The sequence below is a fragment of the Heteronotia binoei genome, chromosome 20, assembly GCF_032191835.1.
Source record: "Heteronotia binoei isolate CCM8104 ecotype False Entrance Well chromosome 20, APGP_CSIRO_Hbin_v1, whole genome shotgun sequence".
NCBI lineage: Eukaryota > Metazoa > Chordata > Lepidosauria > Squamata > Gekkonidae > Heteronotia > Heteronotia binoei.
In genome coordinates, this window is record NC_083242.1 from 10,857,183 (window position 1) to 10,884,580 (window position 27,398).

Consider the following 27,398-nt stretch of genomic DNA (forward strand, 5'->3'; position numbering starts at 1 on the left):
TCGTTTCCCCAGGATACCTCCTTTGAGAGCTTTGCCAGGGACACAGAGCTGTCCACTGTCGGAAACAGCGCGACCTGGCCATGTAATATTTTGACGTTCGCAAAAAATGCTGCAGCTCTTCCTCCCCCCCTCCCACAGGCAACGGACAGACAGCTGAGTTTGCAGTAGGACATTCAGAAGGGCACACCTTCCTAGGAATCCACGTGGTCGATCAGGGGGAGAATCGGAGAATGGGGCAGCTGTCGCTCAAGCAAGCAGAGAAGTGGAAGGGAACACAAGGCTTGTGGGCATTCTTGGCTTGGGCGGGGGGGGTGGAACAAGAGAATTCCTGATGGAAGGAATTCCTCCACTGAAAGCACCCTTGCAAAGTGTGACTCAGTCGGCAGCAGCTAGTGGGTGGATTGTGTAAGTCTCCCCCGCTAAGTCTGAGGCCAGAAGAACATGGGAGGTGGTGGTGGGGGGGGGGGGAATGCAGTGTCATGAAGGTCAGCCCTTTGGAGCAAGATGCAGGCAGCTTTCGCCTCCTGTTGAGCAGTTGAAATAATGTTAAGAAAGCAAAAAAACAAAACAAACCGAGAAGAGGCTAAGGGGTTAAGAAGAAGAAGAGGTGGGGCTTATACCCTGCCCTTCACTCCAAGAGTTCCAGAGCAGCTCACAATCTCCTTTCCTTCCTCTCCCTGCAATGGACACCCTGGGAGGGAGATGGGGCGGAGAGAGCTCAGATGTTGCTTCAAGCCAGATCCCAGCCACTCTTCTAACAAAAAAAAAGACCGTACCCCTGTGTCTGCACATACCCAACCGGGGAGGGACGGCGGCTCAGTGGTAGAGCATCTGCTTGGTAAGCAGAAGGTCGCAGGTTCAATCTCCGGCATCTCCAACTAAAAAGGGTCCAGGCAAATAGGCGTGAAATATCTCAGCTTGAGACCCTGGAGAGCCGCTGCCAGTCTGAGTAGACGATACTGACTTTGTTGGGCCCAGGGTCTGATTCAGTAGAAGGCAGCTTCATATGTTCATATGTGCTCTATCAGCTGCATTGGCTCCCAGTTGAGCACTGGATTGGCTTTAAGGTCTGGGTTTTAACCTTAAGGCCCTTAACAGTCTGGAGCAATGGACCTATGAAACTGCCCAGGGCTTTTTTTTTGGTAGGAAAAGCCCAGCAGGAACTCATTTGCATATTAGGCCACACCCCCCGATGCCAAGCCAGCCAGAACTGTATTCCTGCTAAAAACACCCCCTGGAACTGCCTCTCCTGGTACGTCCCCCAAAGACAAGATTAGAACCTGTTGGCGGTCCCTGGCCCAAAAGATGTCTGGCTGTCCTCAACCAAAGCCCGAGCCTTTTCAGCCCTGGCTCCTGTTGGGTGGAACTCTCTGCTGGAAGACATCCGTGCCCTGCGGGGTGTGCAAGACAGAAATGTTTCTTCAGGCCTATGGATGATGATGAAGAAGAAGACTGCAGATTTATACCCCGCCCTTCTCTCTGAATCAGAGACTCAGAGAGGCTCACAATCGCCTATATCTTCTCCCCACCACGACAGGAACCTGAGGTGAGTGGGGCTGAGAGGGCTCTCCCAGCAGCTGCCCTTTCAAGGACAACTCCTGCAAGAGCTATGGCTGACCCAAGCCCATTCCAGCAGCTGCAAGTGGAGGAGTGGGGAATCATACCCGGTTATCCCAGATAAGAGTCTGCACACTTAACCACTACACAGAACAGCTACAGTTTTCCATCACATCTGGCCATACCCTACTCCTTGGAGGAAGAAATCGCAAAGCCATCAAAGAAATTTGTTACTCGTCCCCCCCCCCCCCGCCACGATTAATTATTGGTTGTTTGATGCCTGATGTTTTTTAAAATTAGATGCTGCGTATTTTTTATGCATGGTGTACACCATCCTGAGCCTTTTGGGGCAGGGCGGCCCAGAAGTTAAATAAAGAAATCTTATGTAAGGAACTGACTGAACGCTGTGCTGGTGTGTTCTTCTTGTTTTTAATTTTCTAGCAGACAGTTTACACAACATTCCCCTCTTAAGTTAGTGATTCATCCTTCCGGCCATAAACTATTTTTTAGGAGCAGCTTTGGTAAAAGAATGGAATGAAAACAACCAGCAATAACAATAATAATATAAAAACCCCAAATATATACCACGATCACAGCTGATTTGCAAACCGAACACGTTTCACCGAACCGGTGATGGGTGGGGGCGGGGGGGGGGGATGAAAAAGAGAAGGCCAAAAAAAAAAAAAAATCCACCAAGCTGTCGATTTCTCAGTGCTTCGAAGCGACCCATCTTCACCATCCCTTTTTTTCAAGTCTGTGCAGGCGCCAGAGCTGAGCTGTCTTGCTAGAGAACGGAAAGGCTCCTTTACATGATCCTCAGGCCCTGGATGGAGGACTCCAATGTCTGGGAAGGGGCGGGGGGCAAGAATGGGAAAACAAAGAAGCGTTAACTAGAGATGCATTGTAATTTCTGGGCAGCACAGAATGCGGCAGCTGGATACAGAAACCAACCGGGAAACTCAGCTGGGATGGGGTGGGGGAAGAGCGCTCAAATTTCCAGTCTTTTGGGTTGCGGGGAGATAACTTGAAATGGACAAGATCTGTGGGCATTTCAAAGCTTCAAGTGGGAGCTGAACAGGAATTTTCTGCATCGGGGGGTGGGCCTTCAGTGCCCCCGCCAGCTCCCGGCCAACATAAACATTTAAGAAAGATGCCAAACAAGAAATCTTACCACACAATGCTCTGTATCGATCCCTGATTTATTTTTAGGTAATTAGTTCACCAATAATACTTTATGTTAATCGACTTTTAGTTTAATAGTCTAATCAAATAGTAAATTGTATAGTATCTTGATAAGTATAAGACACTGTCGCTTGTTTCAGCCAGAAAAATCAGCTGTAGCTGAACATGCACTTCAAGAAGGAGACCACGTCATCCACTTTGAAAGAACTGAAGTCCTTTCTACGGTCTCACATCATCATACTCGCCTGAACAGAGAAGCTATTGAGATTTACAAACACCAGCACAATTTTAACAGAAAGGAAGAAGGCATTTTCATCCACCAATCTTGGTACCCAGCTCTGCAAAACACCCTACAGACTATAAATTGCAGAAAGTCTCAGAACAACCAGCAAATTCCACAGAACAATCAGCACAGTCAACAACCATCTTCCTTATCTTCAAACCCCTTCCAACCTTCCCAGCAATTAACACAGAACAATGGTCACATTCAACAGCCAGTTTCCTTATCACTACCCTTCCAGGAAGCCCCACCAAACAATAAGCACATCCACAAACCAATTGCCCTTTCATCACACCCCCTCCAGCCTACAAATAGCAGCTCTCCAGCAGCCCTGGCCCCACTCAATGCACAGCAGCCAAGAAGGTCAGAGCGCCTGCTCCGGCTGCAACGCCACTGAGGATGTTCTCCGTAGCTGAGAACGAAACGTCTGGAAGGAAAACTTTCTCCAGTAGAACACGGCACTTGATCCCGAAAGACTCTACAAACCCTAATGATGTTACCAGCCGTGAAAACCTGAAATCTTTGATATAAGAGTTTTGTTATATCTTTAATTGAGCTATGCTTTAATGTAACCCTATCACGTATGAAACATCATTACTTGTAAGAAGCGCAGTAGCTTATTCTGTTAAAAAGTTAATAAAAATTGTAAACGGAAGAAAGATGCCAAACAAAGGGAAATCGGGCACTTTTGTGTAAATGGACAACAGTAGCGGAATTGGGTTTTTCCCTGCTGCCAACTTTTTTTAAAACGCGTAAACGTGCATACAGCTGGGCCATGGAGCAACCAATGGGTACAGCCTTTGCCAGCCAACGCAAGGGGAAGCGGGTGGTTCAAGATGGCACCTCAAGACTGATAGACGGATCAACCTGCTTGCACACTAGAACTTGCACTAACACTTCAGGGATTAATCAGAAGCTGTGCCTCACACAGAGAATCATACTTGAACATGGGATGTACTGATGAAGCTCAAAAGTGCTTTATACTTAAAGCGGGCAGCCATGTTGGTCTGAAGCAACAGAACAAAGCAGTAGATAAGTTCACCTTTAAGACCAACTAAGTTTTATTCAGAATGGAAGCTTTCGTATGCTCTTAAGCAGACTTCATCAGACTTCATTCATTCATGGAAGTCTGCTTAAGAGCATATGAAAGCTTACATTCCGAATAAAACTTAATTGGTCTTAAAGGTGCTGTCGTCTACTGCTTTGTTTTATATCTAAAGCCTTATTTTTCTAATAGAGAAAGCTTTAAGCCAGAAAGCATTGGGAAGAGAGAAGACCGTGTTCCTAAAGAAAGGGTCTTTAACTCAGTGAAAAGCGCCAAACGAAGGGAAGCGTTTTCGAGGAAAACTTCCGTATTCCATGGGACTGCAGGTGGGTCAAAGTGATAAGCTGACCCAAGCACTTTGAGGAGAGCCTAGGGCATGCCAGAATAATCCAGTGTTCCTTAGGAATGAAACTTTCAACAGCCCATACTGGCCTTGTCTAGCTGCTGCTTCTTTTTTTTAAAATACTAAGGTAAACACTTTTTGCACCAACACCAGCCCAGCTTTTCTGAAAGGGCTCAAGTAACCCGAGGGGAAACTGCCCAATGGGAACAGAAATAGGTTATTAGGTCATGTTTTGATAAACCAATTATAATTAATCTGTCCCACGTTGGATCGGTTATCAAAATGTACAAAAACTGCCGTAATGAATTTGATTCTTCGGGAAACGCAAGGGAAATTGGAATAGACCGTGGAATGTTTCTCTAGGCCTGTCGATAAGCCGTATAAAACAATCCCTGCTTCAACAGAACTCTGGCTGCGTGTTCCTTCGAGGGAGCAGGCTTGGCTCACGGTTTGTGTGCAACAAGACCGCTGTGACATCAGGGAGGCAGCAGGGAACGTGGAATACAGAGCGGCGGATTCAGCGAAGACAAGCAAATGGACAAGGAGACCTGGTGGCCGCTCCGCCTCCAAGTCGGCACAAAGAACGGAAGCAGCGCAACGCAGCGGGGACAGGTTGAGGCCCAACCAGGTGTGTGGAAGCCTCCATGCAAAGATGGAACCCTACAGAAAAGAAGGGACAGTGTACTACCTGGGGGCCTGCATGTCTTTTCCCTGTGCAGGGCGCTCCGTGAGATCAGGAGACGCTTGAGAAGCCCGGCGGTATTCAATGACATTTTTTTTTCTCTTGTCTCGCCTCCGTGGAGATTGGGGAAGCGTGATGTTGTTTTCCCGCACCCCACCCTTCTGATCCTCCCAGCGGTCTGACGAGGCAGGTGAGGCTGAGAGAGTCAAACTGGCAACGGCTCACGGAGCGTCACCGTCAGGCAGGGATCTGGAAGAGCGAATCCCGGCCCAAAAGCCTCACCCTCTAGCCCAGGGGTCCCCAACCCCCGGGTCAGTACCAGTCTGTGGCCCGTCAGCAACTGGGCCCCGCAGCCTCCCTGCCCTCCCCCCGCGGCGCCTCCTCCTCCCTCCATTTTTACGATATGAAGCTGGGGAAAGTGCCTTCCGAGCTCTTTAAAAGCTCACATACACACCCCTGTGGCAGCAGCGGCGAGCGCTCCCTTTGCCTCTGGAAGCAAGGGCAGCACTGCTTGTTCAGTTGGTCACTCGCCGCCGCGGTTTCCCCCGTGGATCAGCTGATCGGCGTGGGGGGGGGGAGCTTTAAAAGAGCCCGGAAGGCGGTTTCCCCAGCTTAAAATCCTAAATACGGAGAGATAAGGAGGCGCTGCCGGGGGGGGGGGGCAAGGCTGCATGGTGTGGAGAAGCCAAATTTAGTTCCCCCACCCTGCCGGCCCTGGGGTCGCAGTGGGCAGGCCCTGATGCCAAAAAGGTTGGGGGCCACTGCTCTAGCCACCCAAGATAACTCTTGTTCTTATGTGCCTTTAATATATTGGGGGGGGGGGGGCAGACCTCTCACAGAACTCATTTATTCATCTTTTGCCTGCAAGTCACTCTCCCAGCAGCTACAGTTTTAGGTGTGCGTTTGTGATAGATACACAAATCAGGAACTCTGGACTGGGGGAGAGCACCAGGCAGCAGAAGGCCGCAACACACAACTCCAGCTGGGTGAGACACAACCACTGCCCAAACTGCTGTGTTACCACAAAGCGCTTTGCACAATTCCACGCTACTGTGGATTAACAGTGACACCTCAACCCTTTGGTGATTTCGATCCTAGGAAGCTCCATTTTGGCGTTGGTCTTAATTGTAAAGTCAATCTTGAAGTTAGCTTTAGCAGCATGGTAGGGAGAAGGAAGAAAAGAAGGAGAAAAAAAAGGAGGAAGAGAGTTGGTTTTAAATTGTAAAGTCAATCTTGAGTGTGAGTGCGAAGTTAGCTTTAGCAGCATGGTAGGGAGGAGGAAGAGGAGGGGAAGGCTCTGTTATGGCTCCACAGCTGTGGAATCAGCTTCCAGAAGAAATGCGGGCCCTGCGGGACTTTGAACAGTTCCGCAGGGCCTGCAAGACCATCTTGTTCCAAATGGCATTCACCGACTGAAACTGCTAAACTGTTAAGTAAACTTGCCAGCGATTATAGCACCAATATACCAATGTCTTTGTTTTTAGAATTTTAATAGATTTTAATCAATTGTAGCTAAAATGTTATATATTGTATATTGTATGTATTAAGTCTCTGTTGTTAGCCGCCCTGAGCCGCTTCGGGGGGGAGGGCGGGATACAAATAAAATGTGAAATGAAATGAAATAGAGGAGGAGAGTTGGTTTTATACCCTGGCCTTCACTATCCAAAGGGGTCTAAGTGGCTTACAATCTCCTTCTCTTCCTCTCCCCACCACAGACACCCTGTGAGGCAGATGGGGTGAGAGAGCTCATAGGGAACTAGGACTGACCCAAGGTCACCCAGCAGGCTGCATGTGGAGGAGGAGTGGGGAATCAAACCCGGTTCTCCAGTTTAAGAGTCTGCCACTCTTTACTACCTCAAACTGGCTCTCAGGTGGGCTTGACCCCAATAAAAGACTCAAGAGTCTCCTTTCCAGTCCCCTGCTGGGTTATGGCCGAAACCCACACAAAGCGAGGCCAGGGGCGGGAGGCAGAGTTAGCAAAACTCCTGAAAGGAACAGGTCGACTGTCTCTGTACCCAGGTCCCCAGCTCTGACCTCATCACCCCAAGAGATTTGGCAGTCGTGCCTCTGGGGCTTGGCTGCGCAGCTCGAGCGTACCTTGAAGTCCCAGATGGTCATGGCTCCATCGATGCCAGTGGTGCAGAACTTGTGGCAGTCACGCTTGTCCACCTCATAAATAGACACTTGGCTACAGGAGGAAAAAAAAAATTAAAAACAGGGACTGCTTCAGCACGCGAGGGAAAGAGGAAACAAAAGCGGAGGAGGATATTCTTCCGTCCCAGATAAAAATGTGTTCGCTGTCAAACAAATATTTCTCGCCTATGGTTTTATGTTGTTTGATTGCAATGGCTTCGCATTTATACTTGTCATCCGTAATTTGAGTCAACCTGGCTTTGCAGGGAGATTGTTTAACACAGGCAATGTTAAGTCTGAAACAGACGCTGCGCAAGAGGAGGGACGGTGGCTCAGTGGTAGAGCATCTGCTTGGTAAGCAGAAGGGCCTAGGTTCAAACCCTGGCATCTCCAAAAAAGGGTCCAGGCAAGTAGGCATGAAAATCCTCAGCTTGAGACCCTGGAGAGCGGCTGCCTGTCTGAGTAGACAATACTGACTTTGCTGGACCGAGGGTCTGATTCAGTATAAGGCAGCTTCATATGTTCAAGAGAGGCACCGCATCCCTTTTCCCTTTGACCTTGAATGCCAGGCACTTACCGGGACTGCCAAAGAGACCGTTCTAACTTTCGTTTTCAGGGGAAAGGTACTTAGCAGCTGTGGGGAGGAGGGATTATGGGAATATGTTTAAAATGCTTTTGCTCCTTCTCCTTGAGCAGTTATAATTACTTACGTGTACTAATGGCTACGCCTAGTGTATAAGCACCTGACCCTACCTTAGGCGGGCAGTTGTAACAAGGATGCCTTTTACTGTGAACATGTATCTCTTTCAATGAATACTTCACTGGATATAAATCAAAGAGGCTGAGTTGATGAGAGTTGTGCAGACGCTGGCACTAGGGAGGTATTTTCCACTGTGGCAGAAGAGTTATCCAGTTGCTTCTTTACTCTCCTGAACACAGGAGCTATAATGGCAAACATAAACATGCCTCTGATCTGCTCCGGGAACTGCATGTCATTCTCCCTCTCCTTTTGAGCCTCGTGACAACGATCTTGCAAGGTAGGTAGGCTCAAGAGACCGCTTCAAGGCCACTCGGTGAGTTTCTCAGCCAGGTGGAAATCTGAACCTGGATCTCCCAGATCCTGATCAGACTCCCTTTGCCCTGTCGTATCTCTTAGCGCCAGTGCTGCCCTGGAGCAGGCAGGCTGAATGACACCCAATAAATTATTTCCTGCTGCCAGCGCTTCAACTGCAGGATGCTTTGCAGCAGATGTGGCTGCAGAACGAGGGCTTGGGGAACTCTGAGGGGAACAGCGAGCCTCCCGTTTTGCAAATGGCAGCATCCGTCACTGCATCCTGAAGTCAGTCCATCTTCAGGAGGCAGGACGTCTCTACACACCAGTTGTTGGGGAAGACCATCCGCTGTGTGCCTTGCTCATAATACCCACAGGCTCCGGCTGCCATTTTTTGGAGAGAAGATGCTTGTTGGATCTTTGGCCTCAGCCAATAAGGCGATGCTTAAGTCGCCTCCTTATTGGCCCAGTGCCCCTGACCACAGCAGCAGGCAAATCATTTGAAGCGACGAGCGGCCCTTCAGCAATGGAGCCGCTAACAGGCTGCCTAAGTGCTGCCTCAAGAATAAACTGGTCCTCCTGGAAAGGGGAGCAACAGCCACTCTAGCCACCTCCGCTGTCGCTCCCCTTCTCTTCCAAGTTTTCCAAAGTTGGGTGTTTCACAAAAGAAGTCTGTAACTGCTGGCCACCTGGGAGCACTTTTCTAGGTCAGAAATAACCATGCAACATAGGTGTCTTCCTGCGTTATGAAATCACAGGGCTAAACTTGACATTTTAGGTCAAGTTCTTATGCTTCTTCCCCACTTTGAAGTTTAGTCAGTTTCAAGAGTCGGGAAGAGCTGCAGCCTGGGCTCCTCCTGCACAGTGGGAAGTTTCACAGAATACACAGAATCACCGAGTTGGAAGGGGGCCATCTAGTCCAACCTTCAGTTCAATACAGGATCAGCCTACAGCATCCCTGCAAGTGTTTGTCCAGAGGCTGCGTCAAGACTGCCAGTGAGGGGGAGCTCACCCCCTCCCTCAGCAGCTGATTCCGCTGCTGAACAACTTTCACTATAAAAACTTTCTTCCTACTATCCAGCCGGTACCTTCGTGCCCTTAATTTAAACCCATTCTTGCAAGTCCTCTCCTCTGCTGCCAACAGAAACAGCTTCCTGCCCTCCTCCTCTAAGTGACAGCCCTTCAAAGACTTCAAGAGAGTCATCATGTCCCCCCCCCCAAACCTCCTCTTCTCCAAACTGAACATTCCTAAGTCCCTCAGTTTTTCCCCCTAAGGGCATGGTCTCCAGTTTCCAAGTCTCTTGTGACAGCTGACACTGTGGGAAGGCAGAAGAAGAAGAAGACGGAAAGAAAGAAAGAAAAAAAGAAAGAAAGAAAGAAAGAAAGAAAGAAAGAAAGAAAGAAAGAAAGAAAGAAAGAAAGAAAGAAAGAAAGAAAGAAAGAAAGAAAGAAAGAAAGAAAGAAAGAAAGAAAGAAATCCAGATTTATACCCTGCCTTTCTCCCTGAATCAGAGACTCAGAGCAACTTACAATCTCCTATATCTTCTCCCCCCATAACAGACACTCTGTGAGGTGGGTGGGGCTGAGAGAGCTCTCACAGCAGCTGCCCTTTCAAGGACAACCTCTGCCAGAGCTATGGCTGAACCAAGGCCATTCCAGCAGGTGCAATTAGAGGAGTGGGGAATCAAACCCAGTTCTCCCAGATCAGAGTCTTCACACTTAACCACTACACCAAACAGTGGTCCCCACACATAAGGTGAGTAAGCGGTCCCCACACAACCAGGATAAGATGATCATTGGGACCCGTGAGTCTCAAGGTCCGAAAGGCCCCGCAGGCACCTACGTGATGCTGTTCTGGTGCAAGGTGTCCAGCGTGGTGTTGCGGTCCTCAGTGGTGGCCCTCTTGTCCATGTTGCGGAAGCGCTCCATGGCGGAAATGTTGCGCTGGATGCTCTGCTTGGGAATGTCGAGCTTAGAGACGAAGGCGAGGGAGCCGCGGTCATCGCAGTTGAAGAGCATGGGGCAGCAATCGTGGCCCTGTGACGAAGCAGCGACAACCTCACGTCAATCCACTGGATGAGGAGGGGAACGATCTGGTTTCTTAGAACTGAGGGATTTGGGTGTGATTTTTAGCCAAGTTCAGCTAGAAAGCCAGCGACAAAGACAAGATTCTGCTCTGAGCTAGCACAATTCGGCTGCCCCCGGAGGACTTTTTCGTCTCCTAACTTCCAAGGAACTGCCCGCTGTCGGTTGCTGACCCATACGTGTGGAGCGCTTTCCCTGAATGTTCTACCTTTCAATCCCTCAGCTAAACACACCACTGGAAGTGAGAACTGAACTGTCGGCACAGAACACAGATCCGCCCTGAGCTGTTTCGCCACCAAAGGTTTCGAGGAAAAGGTGCGTCTACATGTAATATTTGACTCGTCACTAGGCAACCGCAGTCAGTCTGCTTACACTTTAATGTAAGAAGAAAAATAAGAAGATATTGGATTTATATCCCGGCCTTCACTCCGAAGAGTCTCAGAGCGGCTCACAATCTCCTTTACCTTCCCCCCTACAACAGACACCCTGTGAGGTAGGTGGGGCTGGAGAGGGCTCTCCCAGCAGCTCTGCCAGGGACGACCTCTGCCAGAGCTATGGCTGACCCAAGGCCATTCTAGCAGGTGCAAGTGGAGGAGTGGGGAATCAAACCCGGTTCTCCCAGATAAGAGAGCTATGGCTGACTCAAGGCCATTCCAGCAGCTGCAGGTGGAGGAGTGGAGAATCAAACCCGGTTCTCCCAGATAAGAGAGCTCTGGCTGACCCAAGGCCATTCCAGCAGCTGCAAGTGGAGAAGTGGGAAATCAAACCTGGTTCTCCCAGATAAGAGTCTGCACACTTAACCACTACACCAAACTGGCTCTCCCTAAGAGATGGAGCTTTCAGAGCCCAAGCTCCTGCCTCCCAAAAAGGGCTGAGCTACGCCGTCTCAGGGGTTTTTGTAAACTAAACTCGGAAACGAAGGCCGCTCTGCTATTGTGCTATACATAGAGAAAAAACAAAGCAGCTTTCTGTGACTCGCCACTTTCTGTCTTTCATGGAAGTGCTTCTGTGCTGGAAGGCAACGTTAAGAGAAGGGTGGCTGCACATCATAATCCGTCTTGGTGCTTTCCTTTATAGCAGGTGGCAAACTGCAGCTCAGGAACCACATGCGGCTCTTTCACAAATATTGTGTGGCTCTTGAAGGCTCCACCACCCCCATCGGGCGGCTTGGAGAAGGCATTTCTCTCTTTCAATCACTTCTCCAAGCCAAGCCAGCCGGTGGCTTGGAGAATGCATTTAAAGTTGCTTTCTTTCCACTCTCCCTCCCCAATCTATTCTGTTTTCCTTCCTGTCTTGCGGCTCTCAGACATCTGACATTTATTCTATGTGGCTCTTACGTTAAGCAAGTTCGGCCACCCCTGCTCTATAGGTTTCCTCTATAGGCATAAAGACAGTGCAACATCTGAGAAGGCCTAGGCCAGCAAATATGAATGGTAAAATAACAATTATGCATTTACGCCCTGTGATTATTTTTTTTTTAACCCTGCTCCCAGCCGGAGCATCAAAAGGATAGCCTAAACTCTCTGTGCTGGCAGACCTGGAAAGTGCTACAAGTTAAAGAGAGAAGATGCTTACGGCAGCGACCACGCTGTTCTCTGACACGAAGGACACGCTCAGGAGCGGAAGGAACTCCGTTTTCAACTGCGAGACCCTAAAGACACACATACACAACGACACCTTGTTACTGAAGCCTCTTGCGTTTAACGGGTGTCAGGCAAAAGTTTATGAAGACAGATGCTGGAATTAACCACTTTTGCTAGTGTCCTGGTAGACCAGACCAGGAAAACCGTATGCCTTTCTTAAATTACATTTCAAATTGGCCTGTTGCTTCTGGCATTAGGCAGTACACACACTTGAATCGGTGCTAAACAAGTTACAATCGAGAGGCAACCTACAATGTACAACCTACATGATGTAGGGGGAAGGGGGCCGTGGCTCAATGGTAGAGTGTCTGCTTTGCACGCAGAAGGTCCCAGGTTCAATCCTCAGCATCTCCTGTTTTAAGGACCAGGCACTAGCAGATGTGGAAGAACCTTTCTCTGCCTGAGACCCTGGAGAGCCGCTGCCAGTCTGAATAGACCAGGGGTGTCAAACATGCGACCCAGGGCTGAATCAGGTCCCCGGGGGGCTCCTATCAGGCTCCCGAGCAACCGGCTGTCATTTGCTTCCTTCTCCCTCTCTCTTGCTTCTTTTTGCATCACAGCTTGCTTTGCCAGGCTTCCTCAATCACACAGGAGCTGCAGAGCAAATCCTCTATTCTCTCCATTGGCTGAGGCTCTTCCCTTGAGGAGGAAGGGGGGACAGAGCTTGTTTTTCCAGGCTCTCTCAATCGTACAGCAGAGCTACTGAGCTAAACCTCTCTTCCTTCTATTGGCTGGGACTCCTCCCCCTCCCGGTGGTCTCCTGGGGAAGGAAGGAAAGAGCCAGAGTTTCCTTTGCCCAGTTCCTCGGATCCCATAGGAGATATAAGAAGATATTGGATTTATATCCCGCCCTCCACTCCGAAGAGTCTCAGAGCGGCTCACAATCTCCTTTACCTTCCTCCCCCACAACAGACACCCTGTGAGGTGGGTGGGGCTGGAGAGGCCTCTCACAGCAGCTGCCCTTTCAAGGACAACTCCTACCAGAGCTATGGCTGACCCAAGGCCATGCTAGCAGGTGCAAGTGGAGGAGTGGGGAATCAAACCCGGCTCTCCCAGATAAGAGTCCGCACACTTAACCACTACACCAAACTGGCTTTACAAAGAAAGCACCTTTATGACCAACAAGTGCTAATGTTTTAAACATGTTTTAAGTTTAAAAAAAAATCAATTGTGTCTGTCTGTGTCCTTTGTAAAGTTTATATCTCTGCTACCGAATCTTAAATAGGTACACACGTGGCCCGGCCCAACAAGGCCTCATTTATGTCAGATCCGGCCCTCATAACAAATGAGTTTGACAACTTTGGAATAGACAATCCAGACTCTGAGGGACCAGCAGTCTGATTCAGGATAAGGCAGCTTTCTGTGTTCCTGCTAAACATTTGAGAGCGTGCACGACTCAAGCATCAAGGAATCGAGCGAGAGGCTGGATGACGACCATGACGCTTTCCACCAGCCCCAAGATTCTGATCAGTGACTTACATCATGTTTTTGGAAGCGTCCGCAACCGATACAGTACTGTCGTGGCTGACCCAGGCGAGGCGGTTGCCGCTGGCGGAAAAACTGACGCTGTGGACCCATCCGCCACTACCCGCGCCACCAAATTCCGCCATCAGCTGCCCAAATGGCATTTTGGAGCCCCAGGGGGTGCTTGCTGGTTTTTCATCAACCTCCTTAATGTAGGCGGAAAACACTCTGCAAAAGAAGAGGCGCGAGCGCAGAAAGAGAGATGACTTGTCTCTGTAGAGCCACAGGGGTATTTACATGCATGTGCTGACACGGGAAGGCTCAGCATGTACAGCGAGACAGCAGTCTCCCAGAAACTGCAGCTCCAAGCACGAAGCTACAGGAGGAAGGGGAGAGATGCCCATCTGCAGGGGGGTTTATGCTGTGTGGTTCCAACAGCACGAGTCCTACCGACACACCTTGAACGAGCAGCATAAGGATGGAGAAAGACCCACCCACACCGGAGGAGACCACAGATTTATACCCCACCCTTCTCTCTGAATCAAGAGTCTCAGAGTGGCTCACAATCTCCTTCATCTTCTTCCTCCACAACAGACACCCCGTGAGGTGGGTGGGCTGAGGGAGCTCTCACAGCAGCTGCCCTTTCAAGGACGACGGTTGACCCAAGGCCATTCCAGCAGGTGCAAGTGAAGGAGTGGGGACTCAAACCCAGTTCTTCCAGATAAGAGTCCACACACTTAACCACTACACCAAGCTGGACTGCGACTATCAGCCACACAGACCCAGCATGCCCAGTACTTGTCAACCCCTCACCATCTGGAAATAACGTACAGGCAGATTCAGGCAATCACGACACAGGACAGGCCTCAGTCAGGGCGTACCACCTCAGAATTCAAAGGGGGGGGGAGACACACAAGACTGACTATTCCCTTGTGATTAACTCCCCCAAGAGGATTTTCAGGTGCCTTCACAGAGCTCTAAATCACCTTCACGTTAATATGGGGGGCAGTGGACCCTGGGGAGGAGAGGGGAGGGACCGCAGCAGGATATTATGCCGTTGACTCCACTTTCCACAGCAGCCATTGTCTCCAGAATTGACCTGTGTAGCCTGGAATCAGCTGTAATTCCAAGAGATCTCCAGGACCCTGACCTTACCAAATAAGGGGGAGGTTTTGTAGGAGCCCCATGGCGCAGAGTGATAAAGCTACAGTACTGCAGTCCTAAACTCTGCTCACAACCTGAGTTCGATCCTGGCAGAAGCTGGGTTCAGGTAGCCGGCTCAAGGCTGACTCAGCCTTCCATCCTTCTGAGGTCGGTAAAATGAGTCCCCAGCTCGCTGGGGGGAAAGTGTAGATGACTGGGGAAGGCAATGGCAAACCACCCCGTTAAAAAGTCTGCCATGAAAACGCCGTGATATGACGTCAGAAACAACTGGTGCTTGCACAGCGGACTACCTTGACCTTTATAGCTTTCACCCAAAGGGTGATGAACACGTGGAATTCACTGCCACAGGAGGTGGTGGCGGCTACATGCATAGACAGCTTCAAGAGGGGAATGGATAAGCATATGGAGCAGAGGTCCATCAGTGGCTATTAGCCACAGATTATTGTTGGAACTCTGTCTGGGGCAGTGATGCTCTGTATTCTTGGTGCTTGGGGGGGTGGCAAAGTGGAAGGGCTTCTAGCCCCACTTGTGAACCTTCTGATGGCACTTGGGGTTTTTTTGGCCACTGTGTGACCCAGAGTGTTGGACTGGGTGGGCCATTGGCCTGATCCAACATGGCTTCTCTTATGTTCTTATGCCTGTAGAGAATCCTTTCCGCAATCATCTGTCTTGTGGGAGAAAACCTCCTGAATATCTGCACTGGAAACTCCCCAGGGCATACTAGACAATTCTGGGGCACATTCTACTGCTGTCAGCCCTCACCTCTGTCCCACAGGAACCCCCGGGGTGACCCTGAACGCACCCAAGACAATTCCTGCCATTGCCTGCTGTGGTGGAAGATTGGTATCTCTGAATCCTCGTTCTAACCAAGCGTGTGTGCCCCATCAGTGTAATGCACACAGACCGTGAAGAAGTCAACTGGCCTGCCTGTACTATTCTTCTCTGTCACAGAGCACCAACCCAACTTTTGGGGGCCAGGAATGAAGCCTGAAAACGACTGCTCCGTAGCGTATGTGACTGTCCCCACGGAAAACGCAGCTGAGGTCACAAGTGCAGAATTGTATTAGCTGCTTAGTCCGCCAGCCAGAAGCTGGTGAAGGACAGCTGTTCTACCATTTGCACAGCTCAATACCTATTTCAGGGGGAAAAAAGATTATTTGGGTTTTTTTAAAAAAACCCTCACAGCCAACAATCACTACTTGACCATTTAATCTGAAGAAGGGGTGGGGTGGGGAACTGCAGCACGGGTTTCCCAGTACTCTGAAACTTCCTCTTAGGCAGGGTGCTCCGTGTGAGGACTTAGAAGAAATGAAAGATTTCTTCAGTTACTGCCTGATCCAACAATACGTATTCTCCTCTTTGCGTTGCTGATTCCAGGGGTGGTCAAACTGCGGCTTGGGAGCCACATGTGGCTTTTTCACACATATTGTGTGCTTCTGGAAGACTCCACTACCCCGTTGTCTGGCTTGGAGAAGGCATCTCTCTCTTTAAATCACTTTGCCAAGCCCAGCCAGCCAGCAGCTTGGAGAATGAATTTAAAAGTTAAAGTTGATTTCTTTCCACCTCTCTCTCCCCAGCTAGCTAGCTTGCTTCCTACCAGCTCTCAAACATCTGAGTTTTATTCTATGTGGCTCTTACATTAAGCAAGTTTGGCCACCCCTGACTTAATCATTCTTCCTGACATAGAGCTCTGTCGTATTCTCCCCAACAGACTACATTCAAACAAACAGCAAACAAGGAGCTACGTAGGCTGAGGTGACAGAAGATTCCAAATTGTAGGACTGTGGAGAAATAAGGCTTACGGCCATTTCAGGTATTTTTAAAAACTGGCTGAACGCTGGCCGTGGACTGAATCGAAAGAGCCATTCACAAAAACCAAGGAAGGCAGATTGCATTAATGTATGCACCTGAGGACTGATATGTTAAAGGCACAAAAAGCCTTAATGCAAGGCATGAATAACCCTTGCGAACCAGATAGAACACTGCAGGTTCCTATGATTAATGGAGGGGTGGGGGGGAGAGAAGAAAACCATCTCATTTAATATGGTTTCTTCTAATGCAATGAGTTCTCCTTCCTAAAACACCCTTTTCTGCTTCAAGGTCCCCATATTTAAAAGGAGCCAGAGAGCAGCTGTAATCCCCACAATGACAGCAATCCTTATACAGCATCAACATTCCCCATGCATGCCGGGAGCCACAGGATAAAAGATCCGCTGGAAGCGGCCCTCCGAAACCCTTTGAAAAGCCCAGGAAATCCCTGGCTGCATTTTCTCTCAGGATAAACATCTGGAGCGGAGGTTCATCAGTGGCTATTAGCCACAGCGTATTGTTGGAGCTTTCTGTCTGGGGCAAATAATGCTCTGTATTCTTGGTGTTTGGCGGGGAGGGGGGCACAGTGGGAGGGCTTCTAGTGTCCTGGCCCCACTGGTGGACCTCCCGATGGCGCCTGGTTTTTTTGACCACTGTGTGACACAGGGTGTTGGACTGGATGGGCCATGGGTCTGATCCAACATGGCTTCTCATATGTTCTTATGTTTGAGGCAGTGATGCTCTATATTCTTGATGCTTGGGGGGCAACAGGGGGAGGGCTTCTGAAGTACTGCCCCTGCTGGTGGACCTCCTGATGGCACCTGGTTTTTTTGGCCTCTGTGTGACACAGAGTGTTGCACAGGATGGGCCATTGGCCTGATAAAACATGGCTTCTCTTATGTTCTTATCCAGCTACACATACAATGTTAAAAATCCATTTAAAAAAAAAAACCCTTGCTGTTCTGGTGTTGTGTTGTATGATAGGTTTCCTGGAAGTTAACTCAAGTGCTGTGTCCCTTTTGTGAGTGTTTGAATTTAGGCTTCCACCCGAGCAGCACACAGGCTGGATGGCTGGCCTCACTTCTCCCACAGTATCATAATGCCCCTGTATAAATTGATGGTGCGGTCTCAACTGGAATACTGTGTACAATTCTGGTCACCGCATCTCAAAAAGGATATTACAGCATTGGAAAAAGTCCAGAAAAGGACAACTAGAATGATTAACGATTTGGAACACTTTCCCTATGAAGGAAGGTTAAAACGCGTGGGGCTCTTTAGCTTGGAGAAACGTCGATTGTGGGGTGACATGACAGAGGTTTACAAGATTATGCATGGGATGGAGAAAGTAGAGAAAGAAGTACTTTTCTCCCTTTCTCACAATACAAGAACTCGTGGGCATTCGATGAAATTGCTGAGCAGTCGGGTTAAAATGGATAAAAGGAAGTACTTCTTCACCCAAAGGGTGATTAACATGTGGAATTCACTGCCACAGGAGGTGGTGGCAGCTACAAGCATAGCCAGCTTCGAGAGGGGTTTGGATAAACATATGGAGCAGAGGTCCATCAGTGGCTATTAGCCACAGCATATTATTGGAACTGTCTGGAGCAGTGATGCTCTGTATTCTTGGTGCTTTCGGGGGAGGCAAAGTGGAAGGGCTTTTAGCCCCACTTGTGAACCTCCTTTCTTTTTTGGCCACTGTGTGACACAGAGTGTTGGACTGGATGGGCCATCGGCCTGATCCAACATGGCTTCTCTTATGTTCTTACATACAAGCTTTCTATGTCAGGGAAGGTTCCTCACGGTGGAGGAAAGCGCCTCCGGTGGCAGAAACGATACACCGGATCCAACTCGCTGCTTTGAACCGAGAAAGAAAAAAGTGTAACTGTTCCATAAGCCAGCGGCAAATTCTGCCCCCCAGAAGGCAGCCTGGCCAATTACGTTTCACTTGTTCTGTCTGATTTCCCCAATAAGCCGACTTGGCTGTATGAAATTTGCATAATGCTGTCAAAGCTTGTTTTGCTTTACAAAGCAATATAAGAATAAGACATGGCTTCTTTCTCAAGGAGGACACGATCTAAATGTAGGTCAGAGACATAACTGGCATTGTGAGGTAAAGACTGGTCACCTTCTGAGACAAATCAGGCAGACAGGGTGGTGTGTTCAGGGCCGGCGCTTGGGAGCTGGCGAGGTAGGCAGATGCCTAGTGTGCCACTTCGCCATGGGGTGGGTGCCCCGTCCCCACTCACGCCGATCCTGATAACCCATGTTGTTCTTTCTTCGCTCTGATTGCTTGGAGCAAAGAAAGAACGCAGCCCCTGCCCAGCTCCCTCTGAAGCGGGAGAGGGCTGGGCAAGGGGCGGGCTGAGCACCCTTTCTTCATTCTGAGCAATCGGAGTGAAGGAAGAAGGATGCCGCCGCTGCCCAGCCCTCTCCCCTGCTTCAGAGGGAGCTGGCTGGACAGCAGCCACCCATGTCCTTCTTCCTTTGCTCCGATTTGGAGCAAAGGAAGAAGGACGCAGCTACTGCCCAGCCAGCAAAGCGCGCCATTGCAATGACGTCACTTTCATTGTGCTGTGCGTGAAGGGGGGCGGGGTGCAGGGTTCTGCCTGGGGTGGCAGAACCCCTAGTGGTGGGGCTGGGTGTGTCGTATTGGGAGCGGCGACAAACAGGCTGGCTCTAGACTAAATTGGTGATTCCTACAGATTTCCCCTTACTGCTGCAGACCACACCCCCACACTGGTGACATTTCTCTGGGGTTTCCCCCCCACACACACACACTTGCTGCCCAGAGAAGCATCTGGTGGGAATCCGTGGATTACACCAGGAGTGGGGAGGCAGTAAAATTCCGTTCGGCCACTAGGAAATTCAGTCTGGATACAGCCCAGTGTTTGCACTTCAGACTCTACATGTGCTGCTCTGAACGGAATATGGCCATTGTGTACATTGCAATGATAACTATAAAGTCTGAAGGTTTTTTTTCCAAAATAGGCAAGAAGCAAAAAGCAAATTCCTTCCCCTGAACCCTCCATCCTACATTCCTTTTCTCCTTCCCTATCAGTTTTTTTTTCTCTCTCCTGGGATGCAGCATCAGTAGTTACAGAAATGCTTCATAAACATCCATTACAAAAATAAGACCAAACTAAAGTCCTTTGATAACTGCAATGCTTGTTGCTTGGAATCTAAACACTGAGCATTCAATGCTTTCCCAGAAATCATAAGAACATAAGAGAAGCCTTATTTTATCAGACCAATGGACCATCCAGGCCAACACCCTGTGTCACACAGTGGCCAAAACTCAGGTACCATCAGGAGGTCCACCAGTAGGGCCAGAACTCCAGAAGCCCTCCCGCAATCACCAAGAATACAGAGCATCACTGCCCCAGACATAAGAGAAGCCATACTGGATCAGGCCAATGACCCATCCAATCCAACACTCTGCGTCACATGCTGGCCAAAAGCCCAGGTGCCATCAGGAGGTTTGCCAGCAGGGATGAATCTGTCCCCCTTTCAGAAGCCGATCCTTGCCACAGCACTGCTGCCTGTTGCTGGCAGTGCCACATGCGTGAGGAAGTGTGCTTGCCATATCCACTTCCACGGGGGCTTCTCTCACCTGCATTTGAAGTCACAGGAGCCGGCGGCCAGCAAGACGTTATTGGGATGCCAGTCAAGGCTGAGGACTGTGGAGCGGATGGGCTTCTTAATGTGCTTGCTCACCCACCTGGAAGAGACGAGGGAAAAAAATAGCCCTGAGATCACCCCATCAAACGGCACGGCGACAGCAGCACAAACATCCCGGTTTTGACACAGAGCCTGCCTTTTGAGAAGATTAAATGTTAACCCAAGAGAAAACGCCTCACTGCCGACTGAATAGCCTCTGCAAAAATGCCAGGCTCAGCATTTGAAAATCTCTGGAACACCGAAAGTTATTATTAGCGTGTAGCATTCTGTGTCATATGACCAGGAGAGTCTAAAACTGTCTGGCGGTCAAAAGCTCTAGCTCTTTTAGTGTGATGCACCACTAGGTGGTGAGCGAGACTTGGTTTTTAAGGGAAGACACGTTTCAGAGGTGGTTTGCCTCTACATCAGGGGTGGCCAACGGTAGCTCTCCAGATTTTTTTTTGCCTACAACTCCCATCAGCCCCAGCCAGCACGGCCAATGGCTGGGGCTGATGGGAGTTGTAGGCAAAAACCATCTGGAGAGCTACCGTTGGCCACCCATGCTCTACATCATGACCCCAGTATTCCAAGGAGGTCGCCCTTCCACGTACTCGTCAAGGCTCACCCTGCTTAGCTTCCAAGATCTGAGAAGATCCAGGTCAGGCCACCAAAAGTAGTAAAGCTGGTTCCACACCCGGGTAAGTCAAACTACCGTGGTTATCTCAACTTGAAGTCATGACGAGCAGCAGACCACCGCAGCAGTTCCGATCCCCTTTGAAGTTACAAGTACAATCTAAAGGCAGTGCCGGATTAAGCCCTGTGGAGGCCTCTAGGTAGTTAAAATCTTGGGGGCCCCCTTGCAAATTATCTGAGTCAGAGCGCCCGCCCCACTGCAGCCTGCAGGCACCTTCTCAAAGCCCCCTTTGACAAAGCTGTGGGGGAGAAGCAGAGAGAGGCAAATTTGGCAGCACCAGCCGCAGCAGACAAGTCAGATAAAGAGCAGCTCTGTTGCTGGCTGTGCATGCAGGGTGGGAGGGCTGCAAGCAGGGGGGAAAACGGAGGAGAAAGCTGGCCTGGGGCCCCTAAAGGTGTGGGGGCTCATAAGCCAGTGCCTCATTGGCCTAATTGTTAATCCGGCCCTGTCTAAAAGAGGCCAAATGTAGCTGCGGCAAGGACCCGCTGATCGCCAGCCGTTCCACACATATCGCAGCTGAAAGCCAAAGAGATCACGCAAGTGAAGCCGCTCCCATGTCAACCTGCTCACCAGTCATTTTCTGATTCGAAGTAGCACACGGATATGAGGCGAGCCCCGCTTCCCACGGCAAACTTGTTCTCCAGGGGGGACCACTTCACAAACGTGGCAGCTCGGTTGATCCTGAGAATGACCAGAGTCGGCTTCCACACTCCGTCCTTCTGGCTCCAGACGTAAGCGTTACGGTCGGCGCCACAGGTGACGATGCGGTCGCTCTTGGGGGCCCAATCAATCCCTGCAAAGGAGAAGATGTCTTCAGTTCTGGCTGTCAAGACGCCTCATTTGCCACATCGCATCATGCAGAAACACATTTCCCCATCTTGTCTCCAGAATGCCGCTCGGACCTTTAAAGATTTATTGTCTCTTTATCTTGCCAAATGCTACTGCAGCGTACACAGTTATTTAGCGGAAATAGTATCTGGCTTATTCGAGTGCATCTTGAATTTATGAGATCTATGGATAAATCCGAAGTTGAATCGCGTTTTTAAAAAACAGGGGACAGAGGGAAGCACCAGAATAATGTCAGCTTGTCTTGCCAGCTCCTGATTTGGCAACCGCAAAGAAAAAAAAAATTCCCCTTCATCTAAAAGTCTAACAGAGCTTACAACGCGACCAAGGAGGAAAGAGGTATGCTCTTGTTCGGTCTTAAATGACAGAACTCCATGTTAAAAGCCTCGCAGCCTAAAGCTGAGAAGTTTGCCCAAATTTTTTTTATTTATTTGGATTTTTGATCCCCCTTCCCGATAGCCAGGCTCAGGGCGGTTGACAACGACGTTATAGTTACAGACAAGGGAGAAGCAAATTAAATAAGCAGTAAAAACATTGCAGTTCCCTAAAAGCAAGATGGCATCGAGCAGCAGTGATGTCGCTATCTTGCTGGGCGGAGGGAGGGAGTGGAAGTGCCAGATGAAACTGTAGCTGTCCTCAGCCAAAGCAGAGCGATAACCGCTGAGCAACGAACTGTTCCCTCCCCCCCACCCCCGGGGATTCTAATTAAGGCCCCTGCTGCTTATGTTCCCTTAAACTCCAGCAGCAGTTGAGACAAGGATTTTGTTAAGTCCTGCACTGTTAAGTCCTCCCCACCATCCCAATCACAATGCCTTAGAACCTGAGCTCTCGGCTAAATATCCCCCATGTCCCCAGTAGAGGTCAGTCACCAGAGGCTGCCATGACTTCCAGAGGCATGCATGCACACGCACACACAAATACAAAAATACCAACAAAAAATCCCCCAAAGAGGCCAATCATAGCTAGGAGAGAGGTATCTTGGATACTGAAAGGAATCCACCAGTCTCACTGAAGTGTTACCAGGGGTTTTTTTTTGTAGCAGGAACTCCTTTGCATATTAGGCCACACACACTCCTAATGGAGCCAATCCTCCTGGAGCTTACAGCAGGCCCTGTACTAAGTGTCCTGTAAGTGCTAGGAGGATTGGCTACATCAGGGGTGTGTGGCCTAATAGGCCACAAAAAAAGTTTCTGCCACAAAAAAGCCCTGGGTGTTACGAAATACAACATCTCAGATGCAAGAACTGCACAGCTCTTCCACATCACCCTGCGGTCCAAAGCAACACAGCGCCACCTTGCCTTCTTCCTGCAGCATCAAAATTCCAGCATGTCATCTGCAGTAAAATCCCTACTGCGTTTAGCTGCCTCATTGATACGGCATTTGTACCAATGTTTTTTATATTTATGCAAAGCCCTTTTTTTCTAAGGGAGGCTTACATGGACCTATCTCGTTTTCCCTCTCTACACCCTAGTTGCTGGGCAGTGTAACATAATAAAGCTGTACTAAAGGTCGTGGAGTATTAATAGCTTTGCACTAATTTCCTAATCAAAAGCCAGTTTTAAAAAGAATATACACACAAGGCTAACGCCTGAAAGACTGAAAAGGTATTCACAATGACAAGCGCCTTCCTGGCAACGGGGCCTTTTGTTATTGCTCATGGTGCATGATTTTTATGTGCGTATGTTCTGCCTGAGTAGAGGAGGGAAAGGTAGCAGAAGTACTAGATTCTCGAGCTTGCTAAAATGGCTTCCTGCAGAATAGGAGCGAAAAAGTCACTACAGCCCAGGGCAACTTCACAAGTCCACTTAAACCAATATGTTTTAGCACAGGGGTGGCCAAACTGTGGCTCAGGAGCCACGTGTGGCTCTTGCATACCTATTGTGTGGCTCTTGAAGCCCCTAGTGCCCCAACGGCCAGCTTGGAGAAGGCATTTCTCTTTAAATCACTTCTCCAAGTCAAGCCAGCCAGCGGCTTGGAGAACACATTTAAAGTTAAAGTTGCTTTCTTTCCGTCTCTCCTTTCCTCTCCCATCTACTTGCCTGCCTGCCTTCTCTCAAACATCTGACGTTCATGTCTTGTGGCTCTCAAACATCTGACATTTATTCTGTACGGCTCTTTGGTTAAGCAAGTTTGGCCACCCCCGTTTTAGCACAGAGTCCTGTTCAGGCCTGGTTCACTTTCTCAAGGACTCCTACAGCAGCGTCAGTGAGCAGCCTTATCCGCACACTTGCAAAACTGCCAGATACCGATACCAGTTCATACTGCTCTGCTATCTGGTTTCGTATACTCTGACTGACAGTGCTTCTCCTAGATTCCAACCCAAGAAAGGTCTTTTCTGACCCCTCTAAGGGAAGGTGCCAATGACCAAACATGGGACCTTCTGCACAACAAAGCACATACTCTGCCACTGAGCCACAACCCACCAGTAGTGTGTTCAAGCCGGACATGTTTGAAATGTCACTGTTTGAAACTTGTCATAGTTCTAGTGAGCGTTCCTCCCCCAGCGGAGTCACTGGCTCTTCTTTCTGCTTAAACGCAGGACAGCCGCGATGAAGCAGCCCCATGAGGCAAGGTTCCACTCTGCCCCTTTTTAGAAGCCTGCCATCCAGACGCCCCAGAACGATGAGGGTGAGATTCTTTGCAATGGAAAAGGCACAATGAATGCTCAAGCTCTCAGCTCTTCTTGGCCTTTTCACCCTGCTTACACGGTCTGGCTTCAACCCTCTCTGGAGGAGGTCCGCTCCTGCCAGAGATGGCAGCCCAGCCCATTCACTCCCAGGTGGGTTTGCAACACCAGGAGTCTGCCAGCTGTTGAGAACGCATGCCGCAGCTGAAACAGAATCTGTGGGACCAGGGAGCTCTTCCTGCCAATTCAGAGATCCACAAGAGGAATGAAAATTTGGCAGGGAGGGGCAGAGTGCAGGCCTGACTCTAAGACAGTTCATATAGCTACAGTCCAGCACATTAAAATAAAGGTACGCACACTTGTTCTTTGGATGACACGTGTGCCTCACACACACACAGAGTGCATTCACTCTTTACACAGTAAAAATCCAGCTGCAAAACACATTATTTAGTGAAGTGTGAATGCACCCACACACTCACTTACTCTACAGAGGTAGATTCCAAACTGGAAAAGACACACATCTCTGGGGGTGGGAAAGACTTATAAATTAGTAGGAACTGACTGATATTCTCAACAGCAACAGCTCAAACGACTCCAAGAGCCAACGGAAATGCTTTACTCTCAAGGGGAAAGAGTACCAACGCAATACCAGCTTTGGCTCTCCCACGGGAAGTGCTTTGCTTGGGCAAGAATCAAAGCTGTCTTGGAGGCGCTTCCAAAGCTCCCGCCTTCCAGTTCTGCACAAAGTCAGAACTGCCTGCTGACGCTGCTGCGGTTTTTACCTGTGATGTGTCCATTGTGCTCTTTCAGCTCATGGGCCTTCACCCACTGGTTACTGTTTTTCTTGTAGATGTGAACTTCATGGTTATTTGGACTAATGGCAATCTCTGCAAAGAGAACAGATCAGGTAGCATTAAAAACACTGTCGTAAAAAACAAAATTAAAAGAAACTACAAGGTCTAGAATGAAAAATCCATCCTAGATCTACAGGAGAAGATATAGGAGTTGCCTTTCCAGCTGGGAAAAAAAAGCACTTAGGAGCAAACAGATCGCAGTTTTATGCTAAGCTGAGATCAAACACAGGACTAAAAGCAATGGCGCACAAGTGGAAGATACAATAAACAGGCACAGTAACGCAGCAACACAGTAACACAGCAACAGGAACAACTATCCTGCCAATTAAAGATTAACACAGGTCAGAAAACTCCGAGGACAAAAGGAAGATTGCTTTGGCAGCCATACTGCAGGTTCCACACAGCTGCAGCACAATATGCAATACCGCCTCTAAGCTGTGGAGTCTTGTGAGCAAAAATTCTACTTCATGAGCTATTGGCATTAAAGTTGTGAGGGAGCAATTTGGCTACTATATAAATTAATTTGCTCTGGGGCCTTCCTTCCTGAGATAAGACAAAAATGCGTGAGCCAGAGGCTAAAAAACCAGAGGCTAGCTCACACTAACTCAGCTTAAAGGGAACACTGCATACACCTACAATGTGCTTTTTAACTGGAACATCAACTATCAATTTCCAGCTAAGATGCAGGCATATATGGGGAGGGGTGCTTAACCTTCCCCCCACAACAATACCTTCCCCCACAACTCCTCTCCTCCAGCCACTTCCCAGCCCAGCAGCATTCAAGATATGTATTTCACGCAGAAACATGGGTCTGTATCACAGCTCAAGGTGGGGAGAAGGGAGGGGCACCACGAGTGCAGCTGTAAGACTGATGGCAGCCCGGCTGCAGAGCACAGGGAAGGACAACGCAGGTCCCCAAAGGCAACCAAAAAGTAAACAGGAGTAATGGTAGCCAGTACTGTAGAAAAACAGCCTCCTCTTTGTAGAGGTCTCCTTGGGAGAAAGGAACTTCTCAGGTGTAAGGAAGCAGGAGCTGGGCTGGACCAAAAGAAAGTAGATAAAAGGCCCCTGCAGAAGGAAGTGGGGGAGAGATTAACAGGCTAACCTGGGCTCTCTGTAACCCAAAGGCCTGAGAGGCTTCTGGAATTTGTGTGGCAGTGTTCCTGGCTGGGAAACTGGTAAGCTGCATCACCTGGGACTCTGATAGTCTAGCAACCTCATGGGTGCAGCAGCTACAAGGCCTAGGGAAAAACCCTGTTCTGAAACTGAACACATGTGAATGCATGAAGCTGCCTTATATTGGTCCATCAAAGTTAGTATTGTCTACTCAGACTGGCAGTGGCTCTCCAAGATCCCAGGCGGAGGCCTTGCACATCACCTACCGCCTGATAATTTTAACTGGAGATGCCAGGGATTGAATCTAGGACCTTCTGCATGCCACGCACAGATGCTCTACTGCTGAACCACATCCCCTCAAAACTGGCTTCCTGGCTAGACTGTGACTGTTAAGTAAGCAGTTTGCCAATGCACATTTCTGGAAGAACCGCTACAATTGTCCAGAGTTGGCCTGCTCTTGGTGAGGCCAGATGTAAGACGGCAGAGGGCTTGACTGTCTGCAACTCCTGTAGAGGACAGCATGGAAAATGGGCTCAGCTCTGTCCTCAAACCATTCCTTTCTGATGCTATTTTGCGGCAAAGAAGTGACCACTGGATCTACATGACTTGAAATGGTAGCAAGACATGCTGTTGACCTTCGACATTAGCTGACCAAGCGAGTAAAAAAAAGAAACTTCAGTATAGAATGTTGGAAATACTAGTCTTCGGCAGAATAAACGAGCAACGAGCTGCCCAGTCGTGTAAGTTCGTTGTAGTATCTGAAGCCTCAGAGACCCATGTGAATGAGAACCGCAGGAATACTCACGAGTTCGGTCTCGGTTCCAGGCGTGGCAGGTGATTGGCTCTAGTAAGAACTGATGGAGAGACATTCTGGTCAAAGGATGGTCTTCAGAGGGATGAGGCTGAAAGAAAGCAATGCTTTGAGCTAGGAAGAAGATATGAAATACCATACCCGATACCATTACAGGAAATTCAGCAACATGAACTTAACACGAGTGTATAAACATGAAATTCATCAAGATGAACTTAACAAGACCGCTGATGGCTCAGGGCAGTCAAAACAAGCTAACTGTTTTTGTCAAATACACTCTCAACACCGTGGCTAAATTGACTGTGACGTGCTTGGGAGTGCAGCATTCAGGTGAGTTCAATGAGACTTAAGTCTGT

At 49.2% G+C, this 27,398-nt stretch overlaps 2 protein-coding genes across 2 annotated transcripts in view; one reads left to right on the forward strand and one right to left on the reverse strand.

The window, feature by feature from the left end:
* The window catches only part of PDAP1 (PDGFA associated protein 1), a 465,345-nt gene that overhangs the window by 58,977 nt on the left and 378,970 nt on the right, over positions 1 to 27,398 (forward strand). The gene's annotated exons all lie outside the window — the stretch shown is intronic.
* Positions 1,968 to 27,175, reverse strand: ARPC1A (actin related protein 2/3 complex subunit 1A). Its single transcript, XM_060260766.1, has 9 exons — positions 27,037 to 27,175; positions 25,044 to 25,148; positions 21,360 to 21,582; positions 20,049 to 20,156; positions 13,481 to 13,693; positions 11,934 to 12,009; positions 10,117 to 10,310; positions 7,187 to 7,277; positions 1,968 to 2,401 (listed from the first exon to the last, which is right to left on the reverse strand). Exons 1-9 carry the CDS (start codon positions 27,098 to 27,100, stop codon positions 2,363 to 2,365), a joined length of 1,113 nt encoding a protein of 370 aa, XP_060116749.1. The 5' UTR covers positions 27,101 to 27,175; the 3' UTR covers positions 1,968 to 2,362.

Excerpts from the sequence above, each read along its gene's own strand:
- ARPC1A (XM_060260766.1), bottom strand. The coding sequence starts at position 27,100 with ATGTCTCTCCATCAGTTCTTACTAGAGCCAATCACCTGCCACGCCTGG. Across the intron at positions 20,157-21,359 it reads TTCGAATCAGAAAATGACTG|GTGGGTGAGCAAGCACATTA; the intron begins GTGAGCAGGTTG and ends CGTCTCTTCCAG. Across the intron at positions 7,278-10,116 it reads TTGCACCAGAACAGCATCAC|CCAAGTGTCTATTTATGAGG; the intron begins GTAGGTGCCTGC and ends TTCCTCCTGTAG.